This window comes from Protopterus annectens, chromosome 1.part1 (assembly GCF_019279795.1).
Source record: "Protopterus annectens isolate FY-2018-M chromosome 1.part1, PAN1.0, whole genome shotgun sequence".
NCBI classification, from domain to species: domain Eukaryota; kingdom Metazoa; phylum Chordata; order Ceratodontiformes; family Protopteridae; genus Protopterus; species Protopterus annectens.
The window spans coordinates 620769838-620782146 of record NC_056726.1 but is presented as its reverse complement, the minus strand read 5'-3'; the positions used below and the strand labels follow the sequence as shown (position 1 = coordinate 620782146).

The following is a 12309-nucleotide window of genomic DNA, read 5'->3' as shown; positions in this document are numbered from 1 at the left end:
TGCCTTCCACACCTTTAGACCAACAATAACACAGACAAGGGCTAAATGTGGAGGTGTCACAATTTACACAAACAAATGCAACTCCAAATTGGTTAAAAGGAAGATGCCCTGGAGTTCATCCATGTCCAAATCTCCTAGACAAGGATCCTTACCATGCCCTGTTCAGTTGCATGTTACCCAATATGACCATGAAGCTCACAACTCTGACCCAGACCTACTAGAGGCACTAACCATACAACCAAATACACTTTTCATGGGAGACTTTAATAACCCCTCTTTAGACTGGGAAAGATATACTTCCTCTAACTCACAGGCATAATGTTTCCTAGACTTTATCAACATTAACACCCTTGACCAACATAGTCAAACATACTAGACCTAGTACTCACCAACATGGGACAGCATTGCATCCTCACCTTTGACATATCCTCATAGTTGAGTGTGGAGCACAGATCTGTCTACCATGAAATAAAAATCAACCCAGAAAATCCAGCTAAGCCTGTAACAGCTAGGAACTATTCTAATGCAAACTGCATCCTACTAAGTGATAGTATGTCAAAATTTACAGCTCTCCCCAAAACCCTGCGAACACAGCTACCTATGCAGAATTATTCACAGAAACTCTGTGAAAACATGTAAATGGCTGCACCGAGGTTGTCATACCTACAAGAAGTAAGCCCAAATCTAATACCAACAATAAACCCAACTGTTGGAATCCTTACCTTAACAGTGTATATAACAAAATAAAAAGGTCATGGTCAAAATCTAAAAGAACAACTCTCATAGAGACAAGAGCTCTCCGATTCAACTAAACAAGAAACTAAGAGGTCCAATAAAGTCAAAGAAGCCCAATTATGAGGTCAGGATAGCTTGCCAGGCTAAGGAAAATCACAAAGCCTTCTTCAGCTATGCCAGAAACCTTAAAGGTAACACTCAGCAGTGTGCAGAACAAGTTGTAAATGGCACAACCTTCAATGACCATGTTGACAAAGCAAATTTACCAGCTAATAAATTTAACTCTAATTTCAACTCCCACTCCCCCCCCACTACCCCTGTGAAATCCCTTCTGTCATATCCCCCCAACTATTAACATGGAGCAGGTCCTGCAGGTGCTTGCTAAGGCCAAAACACTGCTTCAAGTCCAGACAATATCCACAGTTGCCTCTTAAATAGCCTAAAAGATGACCTAGCAGGACCACTTGAGACATTCTTCAACTACAGCCTCAGAACAGGTTACGTTCCAGATGAATGGAGGGCCACAACCATCATCCTTCTGCATAGGGTGCACTGTCAACCGACCCCAGGAACTATAGACCCATCAGTCTGACAGGTCTAATGTACAAAGCCATGCAACAAATTATCATGGAAGTGATCAGCAAGGGTACTGGCAACCAACAGACACTAGACCCATCCCAGTTTGTCTTTGCTAAAGGAAGGTCTTGCCTACTATATCTGGTAGACTTCTTCAAGAGGGCCACCATGACTATGGATGAGGGGGAAAACAGTGCATACCTTGAACTGGTCAAGACATTTGATACAATATCCACTCAGGTATTGTTGACAGACTCTCAGAACTAGGCAAAAATCGTTACATAACTCGCTGATTTTCCGGATGGCTGACAGGACCCAAGAAGTCAGGATTGGTGAGGCCACCTCCACCAGCAGACTGGTCACAAGCAGAGTACCCCAGGGCTCTGTGTTGGGTCCACTCCTGTTTGGCATCGACTTTTCAGAAGTCAAGACTAATATCAAAGGTCTCTGGCTCATCAAGTTCACAGATGACTGTAAATTGGGAGCTATCACAGATTCTCCTAATGACACCAAGAGGGTCTAAAACAAACAAACAAATGACTGATGTCAAAGCCATGGATTAAAAATTAATGCAAAGAAATGCATTAAAGTGTCATTTGGGAAATCATATATCCAAACTAACTACTCTGTAAATAAGAAAACCCTTAATAATTGATCCTGTAATTAGGAATCTGGGAACATATGTAGACAGTAATCTGGCCTTCAACCAACATGTACTCAAGATAGTAAGAAAATCCTTCAGTGTTGCTAAACTCTTAAGCAAGGGTATGGCATTCTGGTCCAAGGAAGCTATAGTACCACTCTACTCAGCCCTTATCAGACTCATCATTGAGGAAAATATCCCCTTTAGCATGTACCTAACCATGCACTTGCAACAGCTGGAATGCCCTCAAAGGTTCCTCACCAGGAGGATCCAGGGTATGAATACTCCATGCTACATAGATTGCCTTACAACCCTATCTCTGTACTCAGTTTCCTACAAGTTAATGATAAGTGATCTATGCCTGGCACATAAGTCATCTTCAGATTCAGATCCAGCTCTGATGGATCTCTTACACATCCACAAAACAAACAGCACAAGTAAACCTAGATCCAAGGAACTGAACTTTGCCTGCGACTTAAACAGAACATCCTGGAGTGATATTTGTCTCAAAGGATTGCTGCACTGCAGAGTAAGCTCTTCCATCCGAGTGAAGCAGAGTTCATCTTTGACATGGAGTAGGTCCTGGAGGTTCAAACAAAACCTTGATCATTGGATGGGAAATCGCAAATTCATTCCCGATCTGGCCTCATGTCTCTGATGGACAGAGGTCAACATTAAGCAAATTAATCCTCAACTAACATACGCCCCCCCCAAATAACCCTTAGCTACCTTCTTACTAACATACCCTACCATATAGCCATCCAAAGTACTTGGGGACAAAACTAGGTTGTGTTGCATGGTTAGGCTTATAAAGACCATGGTGGTCATTAGCCTAGTATAAACCTATGAACCTTTGAAGACACAACCAGACAGCTTCCAAAAGCTCTGGTTCCCTCACACGCTTCCCCTATGACAGCTGACTGGTCAGCCCAAGGTAGGGGAAATCAGCAGACACAGTGGCAAATCTTTAGGACTTCCTTGCCTAAAAGTTAAGTAGTAGTGAACTCATCCTGAACTAAACAAACAAGAAAAAAAAACTAAAAAATCCACCATTTCCCAACAATAACTATATGTAATACTTGGAGAATGGAGCACTGAGGAATTTGAACAACTAGTGCTATGTTAAATGCAACCTATACAACCATACTATGATTATCATTTTCACTGCTGCAGTAGCCTTTAGGCTGTATGGGATGACTACCAAAGCCTATCCAACCTGGAAGGAGGAAGGATATGCATCCTTGAGCCCCATGAAAAAGGTACTAGCAAAGCCAATCCTGGATCTAGAAAAAAATCCAGTTTGTAATGGTTTGTGAAGGTATTTGTAGAAGACATGTAGCTGCTTCTAAAAAAGTTTCTAGAATCCACCCATTTCCAATATGCCATTAAAGAAGACAAGGCCCTAGTACAGTGTGCCTTGACACTGTCTGTGAATAGGTTTATCATGGTGGGTGCAATAAAATGCAACAGCCAAGGAAAAACATATGAAAATAGACATGTTTAGATACTTTAGAACTGCTGGAAGCAAAATAATTGAGAGAGGTACTACCTTGAGTGGGAAAAGTGCTAGCAAGGTATTTCAAACAATCTATACAGAAAAGCACAAACTTATACATATGTCTGATAGTTAAGAATTATATATGCCAAAGTGGAAGAAGAAAAATTATTCTACCAAATCTGTCCAAAATGTCCCTCTGCTTGTCTACTGGGGAAGAGTTGGATGAAAGCAGAAGTCTGTTCCCTTGCTGGCTTAGACATTGTTATTGCTGCAGGAGCACACATAAGGTGAGAAAACAAATGATTGTTAGTTTGAGAAGCTTTGCAAAAACCTGTGTTTGGGAACCAAAGATAATTTGGAAGGTAAGTTCTCAAATAGTTTGAACAAACAGCACACTTACAACTTCACACACATATGATGTTCTCAAAACACTGTAATGCACAAGAAACACACTAATCCTCTCAGAAATCCCTTTAGAAAGTCTGGCAGAAAAAAAATGGCCGTTAGTGTTTGGTTTCATGCTGTGACATCTTATTACACCTATAGTATTCCCTGCCCAAGTAAATCACTTCCCCACTCAAAGCTTTTATTTAAAAACACAAATGTTTACATAAGCAGCACATTTCTTCACAAAATAAGTCCCCAAATTAGCTGAAGTTAAAAAAATAACAATCCCTGACATTAAGAAATATCAGTGTCCTTAAATGGTCAGAAACGCTAAAGCAAATATATGTAGAAAATACATTTTTTACATATAATAAAATATACTCCTATGGCTCCTATTCATACTTCCACTCTGACTGTTGATTGGACAGCCCAGAGGAAAGAAAATCAGCAGTTAAAATGGAAAATTTTCAGTACTTTCTTGATGCTTCATGAAGAAGCAGCTCAGAGGCTTCACAAGAGCAGCAGGCAGTGCTTCAGCTCATTTCTAGTAGAGAAGTCATCTTTAGGGAACCCTTCCACACAGAATATGCAATTATATATAAGAGCCAGAGCTTTTGGAGGCTGGCCTATTGTTGTGTCTTGGGTAGGGCACAACCCTTATAGCCTAAATGATCCTAATGCAGCAGTGGAAATGATGAACGCATTCTCTTACTCATTTTTGAAGTACCAGAGGATTGATCTTTTGCATATGTCTGAGGTACCATAAAAAAAACTTGGGCAGATGGGACCTCAGATTAGCATCTCATTTGAAGGACAGAGTCTTGGAACTGGAGCACCTCCTTTATGCTGTACTACAGATTACTAGAAATGAATCCAAACAGCTGCTCTAGGAAGAGAATCTGCAGCTTTATGATTTTCCATCATAAAAGGCAAGTACTTTTATTTTTTTTCTCATTTGGATAGACCCAATTATCTGTGTTTCAGTACTAATATCAAACCATTTGTGTTAGTATGGATGGGTTTTTCACCATGATCAAGAAAAATCCAATCAGGGATTATATTTCTGAATGCAAATTAAGTATCACCATATAAAAACATATTTTCTTTTATTCTGAATCCCCCCTTCCTAGTTACTGGTCTACTCAAGCTGACCCTACTTCCCCTACCCTAATATAAGTTTTTTCCTTAACTTCAAATTACATTTTTCCTTTTTGGTCTATTTTTTTACACAGACCAACAGTACACCATCTGTCAACTGATTCATTAGATGTTAGCCTCAGTTTTGCAAAAGTGCAAGAATGAAGATAAACCAATTAGGATACTGTGATACAGTTAAGAAGGAGCCAGCATATTTTAAGTGGTAAACATTTGACATGCAGAACCTAAAAATGAAAAGAAAATGGAATCAGTGCATTTTTCTTTTTATTCTGTTGGCACCCAAAGTGAATAACAAATGGTAATACATCAGTACCTTTAAATCTCACCACAGGAAGATGACAAGTCATGGAGTAATTTGACAACACTGCTTTTCATAAAAAATATACTCTGTATAATGATCCACAGCAGTTTTTCTTATTCAGAGAAACACATGAGACATGTTACTGTGTGGAAAATTCACCCCTCTCCTGAAAATCATGAGTAAATTCATCCAGCTATGTGGTTAAGATAACGAGTCAGATATACAGTCCCATAAACACTCAAAGTTGTTTCACTAACCTCTTGAAGTTTTTCCCCAGTGAAATGAACAAGGACAGCAAAGGTTTTTTTTAAATAAGCTTCATCATAAAACCAATAAATGAGAGGACAAAGCAAATGTGATACTTGCACATTTTGTGTTTACAGTCCTCACAGTTGAAACCTATAGCCCAATTCCATGAGGAATGCACACAGCAGTTAGTTATCTAAATAAAAAAAATATTTTGCAGAAATAATTTTCTATCCCAGACTTACCTCCAACATTGTTTTTGTAAGTATTATACAACTCTTTTACTCGTCTGTAGCGGAAAGCCAGCTTCCTCATCCAGTCTACACCTCCTCTCACACCTGTTGGCAAACAGAGGTTTGCACTAGTTGCAGCTGCATGGAAGCCATCAGTTGCAAAACTATAGGTACTACAAAAAACAAACAAAAAAAAAGTTACTTATGGAACACCAGAGAAAATGCAAATTATCAGTAAATGATCTGCACGCTACCAAAAAGGTGCATCTAAAATGCTGGTAGCAATGAAACTTTTTCAGTAAATGATATCTAATTTACTGACAACAGCTCTCACCTTAAGTCTTGTCCATTATCATCAGAAGAAACGTCATCTATATGAACCTGATCACATTCCTAGATAAATAAAAATAATTTTAAACAAACGGATAATGCAGGTAAATATATTCTGTATCTTAACCATCTTATATGAGTGACTGACAATAAACTGTTAATATTGTAAAATGCAACAGGAGGAAGCAAATATACAGCATGACAAACAAGAATTAACTGCACAGTAATGTAAAAGCAGAAAAATTAAAAATAAACCCATAATACATAAGCCACATTCAAATAAATCAGTACACTCATTAAACATCAAGTCAGACTGCATAAACTAAATTCAGATAAACCAGTGCCCCCATTAGTTCATTCCCTGAAACTGCCTTTAGCAACATAATAAAGAGGAACTTTCCAAATCATCATTAGCACTATGGAAGCTCAATGTAGCCAAATAACTTTAATTAGCAGCAGTACTATTAACCAGAGAAAGACAACCAATAAAAGGACCACCATAGCAACAACATGGGAAGCACAGTGGGATATATAAACATTAGTTTACAAAGTCTGCAGCAAAAGTGTGAGATACAGACAAATATGGGTTCTGTAAAATAAAACTAGAAACTGTTACAATTCTCATTGCTGATTAGGATATACTTATGGATGAGGGTCTGTATACTGTATGACATAGCAATATGGTAAAGTAATGTCTTTCGGCTTTTCCTGGTTAGGGGTCGCCACAGTGGAACTCCGGTCCGCTAATGATTGGCAGTAGATTTTTATAGTGCCGAGTTGCCATCCCGATGCCCAACCTTCACAGAGGGCACACCCATTCACGCATCTACCTGCATGTCTTTAAATGTCACTCAACCATGGGGAGGACATGCAGAGTCCACACAGAAGGCGCTCCAGCCGAGAATCGAACGGGTGAATCTTTTGCTGTGAGGCAACAACGCTAACCGCTGCATCACCGCAGCCTGACACAGCAATATGGTAAGACTGTTTTATTGCAAACACTATAACATACAAGTAGCTGAGAAGTTCTGGAAATGAACCACAAAGCATTACTGAAAATGAAGAAGTTTTGAACACTTGGTATCATCCAATACCAACAGTTAGGAAAGTAGGAATAAGAAAACCAAATACTGTATTCAAAGAAAAAAAAAAACAAAAAAAAAACAAAACATAAAAGTATTAATTATTGAAATATCTACAGTCATCAATTATATGTCCCATATACTGAAAACTGTTTAAAACGGAGAAAGAACCACACTGAATCACAAAAAGATTAATTAAGCGCTTTTGTTTACTGATATAAGCAAACTTCATCAGACAAAACAATCACGTTACACATCTTATATAAGCTTTCAAATAATGACATCACTACTCAATTAAGAGAACCAAGCCTCTATTTAAAGTGCTATAACCTTATCAAAAAGAATGTAACCTGTTGAAGGAAATGTTTATTAAACATGGTTACCCCAGTAAATTAGTAGATGACCTTATTGGGGAAGTTCAGTTTAAAAGATCGAACAGTATTTTTAAATCATTATTGACTTATAGTGATAGGTTTGACATTTCTGGACTAGATGAACTTGATAATATCATTAATATTGACCATTTGGAAAATAAGGGAAATGAACTTGTGACAGGTTCTAATATTGTAGTATCTGATTCCAACCAGCTTTATGCTCCTTCTAACTTTGATATGGCTAAATTGAGTTTTATTACCACCTTTTCAGTGGACGCTCCCTTACTTAAATCCATCATAGAATTGGTGTTTCCTTTTGGATGACAATTTGGTTAGAAATAGCGTGGGAGACTCCCCCTTTATAGTGTTTAGGAAGGGTAGGAATCTGAAAGCCTCTCTTGAGAATGGAGCCTTGAAATACCATTTACCACATTGTGGCATGTTTAAATGTGAGGCTTGTCGTTGGTGTAAATACATCAAAGTTGGCAATTTTTTTGTTATTCGTGACAAAAAATATAATATTAAAGGCAAGTTCAATTGTAACACAAGACGGGTTGTTTATCTGGGTTCTTGTATGAATTGTCCTGCTTTTTATGTGGGCAGAACAGAAAGACCCCTTAAAAATAGAATTTATGAACATGTGTATGCTATGGAGAAAATGAACTTGAATAATGCTTTTGCCAGACATATTAAATCTTGCCCCACACATAGTTTTGTCTTCCATGTCAATGAAAACATTGCTGATAATATCAGGGGTGGGCCAATGGATTTGAAGCTAGATGAAAAAGAACTGATATGGCAACTGAAATTGAATGCCTTGGTTCCCCCAGGTTTGAATGATTCTGTTTCTATCAGAAGCATTCTTAAAATGAGGGCCCTTACCAGATGAACATATATACATTTTTGTATAATTATTTATTATGAATTTTATATACATGTACAGTACTTATGTGTTATTATTTGATTTTACTTCAACTTTTTCTATTGTAAATTAATATTATAGTGTTTTATTTTTACATTAGAGTGTATATGGGTTATTATATTTGATAAGGTTATAGCACTTTAAATGGAGGCTTGGTTCTCTTAATTGAGTAGTGATGTCATTATTTGAAAGCTTATATAAGATGTGTAACGTGATTGTTTTATCTGATGAAGTTTACTAATATCAGTAAACGAAAGTGCTTGCTTAATCTTTTTGTGATTCAGTGTGGTTCTTACTCCGTTTAAAACAGTTTTCAGTTGGTGTTTTTACTTGGTATGTCCCATATACTGACAGAGACAAAGTTATAAATATCAGAATATGCAAGAATGAACTAGAGGAATGAGAAATAAAGCTACCCTAACAGTTCCAGCAGTAGCAGGAGCAACAAGTCTAACAAGAAAGGAATATTCAAGCATGCTTAAATATGCTATCAATATATGTAATGCCACATAAACTGTAGAAGGAGTCACGCTTAAGAGTGCCAACATTTTAATAGGAAGCCGTTGCAGATTCTCCTCTAAGCTTATGCCATATCACAGCACTTCAGAAGCATATTTTGATGGAATATAATAATGCTGTGTTCTGTATGTGGAAATATTCCTTGCAGCATAACCTAAATTAATAGAAAATCGTCTGTTCAGCAAATTAAAAAAAAACTGTAAGATTTTGATGTAAAGCAATGATCTTACAGATGTTTACAACTCTAAGAAAAAATGCCATGGTATGGCATATACAGGGATAAAGCCTTAACTAATTCCCAAGTAACTCAGGTTTGCTTAGAGGCTCAGGTGTTTGAGGAAATGGAAGGAAGGGATGAGAGGCCATTTGTCTAGGGGTTCCCTGCAGGGGGGAAGTGGTCCATAGAGGGAAGGAGCCCTCAAAACAGGTGACTGTAGGGAGGGACATGAAGGGGTAGGTAATAAATGAAAAATACCCCAGAAGCAGTCAATGACATGACCCCAAACAGGATGCCCTTAGGATTTATGCTGGCCCCTGCCTTAACACTGAGGTAGTCCTGGTGCTATAAGAGAGGCTGGAGTCACTGGGATAAACTATATATAAAATGAAGAAGAAGGGAAACACACACACACACACACACACACACACACACACACACACACACACACACACACACACACAAAGATCAAAACAGCATTAGAGAACTCAGTACCCACAAACTCATATACTCTGACCACTGTCACCACTTAAAACATACATGGGGTCACTAGAATCTTTTGGATTTATCTATAGATCATTGAAAGTCAAAACAGGTACTGCATACCAATCATAGAAACAAAGACTACAAGAGATCACCGTTATGCTAAACTGACTAATTCCAAATTGTATAAGCCTCAGTAACAGGGAGTACACTAAAAAAACAAAATGCACCATTAAGAAACAATTATACAAGACAATTAGCTTGGCAAATAATATTCCACACAGGAAGAGACATGGAAATAACACTCAGTGGGATTTATACATTGCTTGCGCCCAATGTTATGCCTTTGGGACAATACTGAGAGCGAAATCAGTGCCACTCCTCACAGGATTCTTGCAGCATTTTAAATTTCCTTATGGTTTCTGTAACATGACCTCCTTTAGGCTGTTATGCTGTTCCAGCCTACCAAAATGCAATTACTAGGTTTCACTTTTACAACAGTTTACCTCCATGTATCCATGTAGGGGTATTTTCAAACAAATGTGCATAATTGACAGAGTAATACAGGCGGAGTAAAGAGAGGTGTGGTCACCCAGAGAGAATGTCTGGAACCTGCTCAAGTTATTCAAAGGTCCAGCCTTTGCCTCTGAACATAATGCCATACACAAACACAGCTGTGCACTTCATGAAGAATAATCCCTAATATTATACCAATAATAATCAAATGCCATTATTTTATTAACCTGTAGCCATAAATATTCAGATATTAAGCAATGTTGACACACTTTTCATGAATACATCTTTTTTGATAAATAAATATGTACTTAATGTAAAGGATAGCAGACATACTGCAAAATCTAACTGCCCATGGTGGAAAAAAAATTGGAAAAGATAAAGAACAGGAAAAAAGACTTATGGCGAGCACATAATATAAACTGAAATATCAGAAATTTAAAGCTAGTGTAACAAAACTACGATGACTAAGAGAAAGCAAATACAAACAAGATTAGTTATATGATCGATAATAGAAAGGTTCTATATGGGTATTTTAGAGAGTGAAAGAGGTGCAGATATTAGTTTAAAATAAATTCAGTTTTGCTTTCTGATCCCAAACAACTATCTAATATATTTTTATCCAAGTGTCTAAAAAGTGTTTACCTATGGAAGAAGGACATGTTTACATTAGTCTGGACTCTTTTCCTACAGTAGATTACAAAAAGATGTTAACAGCCCTTATTACAAATAGGTCTTATACAACAGAAGGGCTTTTACCAAAATAATGGACTATATAGGTTGAAGTCTGAAATATTTATTTCAGAATACTTAGAACTGGGTTTGCACCAGCATCCTGGAAAGAAGCTGTTATTATTCCTATTCTGAAAGGTGAAAATACAATACTAGTATATAATTACTGATGAAGTAGCTTGAAATGCATTATAGGCAAATGTTTTGAGAATATCCTATGTGAACTGATGAATGGGTGGCTGAAATAAGATTTAGACCTATTCCAGCATGGAGTCACAGTAAGATGCTCTTGCCTAACAAATTTGGTGAATTTTTATCAGTTATTATGGGAGGTGTTAGATGAGGGATTGCCAGCAGATGTCTTCTACCTTGATCTCCCTAAAGGAGTTTGACTCATACTCAATTACAAGATTGTGAGAATAATGAGTAAGCTCAATTTTAATGTTTTTTTTTTTTTGGTAGATGGATAGATAAGTGGTTGTGTGGCAGATCTTGCAGAGATAAACTCACTAAGAATAAGAGTCCCTTGGTGTTCACTACTGGGGCCAAAATTATTTGCCATGTTTATGTCATACTTTCCATATCAGGACGGATTGTGAGTTAGTAAACTTGCAGATGGATTCAAAGTAGGGGCAGCTGTGATGAGTGTAAAAAATCAGGACAGACTGCAGGGAAATCTGGATAAAACAGAGTTTGGTCCAAGCATAACAATGTGGACTTCAATGTTAAGAAATCAAAGATACTTCACTATGGTGCCACCAATTTACTATACCCTTATACCTTATGTAGTAACCTTGTCCCTTTGGACAATATAATAACAGCTTTTGGGCTTATAATAGACAGGAAACTGAGCCCTGATGCTAATTTACAGATGGTGCTAAAGAAAATCTATTCATTTGTTAAAGGCATAATTTGTAGCATCACAAGTAGAGAGGCTGAAGTACTATAGTAGTAAAGCCCATTACTGCATACTGAATATTGTACAGCTGTTGGTGGATATAATATTGGTCAGAACCAAAGGCTGAAAAGAATTAAAAAATTCTCTACAAAATAGATTGTTAAGAAAAGGTATCTGCACTATAAAAATCAACTTCTGGAGCTACATTTATTCTCAATAAGCTATAAAGTACTTAAGAATGATCTTATTTTAATTCACAAATGTAAGAACAATAATGTTATGGCAAGTACAATTGGTTTAGAATTTAATAATCACTTACAGCATACATGGAACAATAAAATATTAGTAGAAGTATTAAAAGTAAACACAGAGTTGAGAAGAAATTGTTTTCATTTAAGAGCAGCCATCCTGTGGAATTTCTGCCACTATGGATTAGAAATGTAAACAGTATTGAAGAGTTTA

The 12309-nt window shown here is 37.2% G+C and overlaps 1 protein-coding gene across 1 annotated transcript in view; it reads right to left on the bottom strand.

Moving 5' to 3' along the window:
- Positions 1-12309, bottom strand: part of EYA4 (EYA transcriptional coactivator and phosphatase 4) — a 3122134-nt gene that overhangs the window by 120257 nt on the left and 2989568 nt on the right. The window contains exons 15-16 of the mRNA XM_044077094.1: positions 6112-6170; positions 5790-5950 (exon numbers count right to left, since the gene is read on the bottom strand). Coding sequence (XP_043933029.1) covers positions 5790-5950; positions 6112-6170 — 220 coding nt within the window. The remainder of the gene's footprint in view (positions 1-5789; positions 5951-6111; positions 6171-12309) is intronic.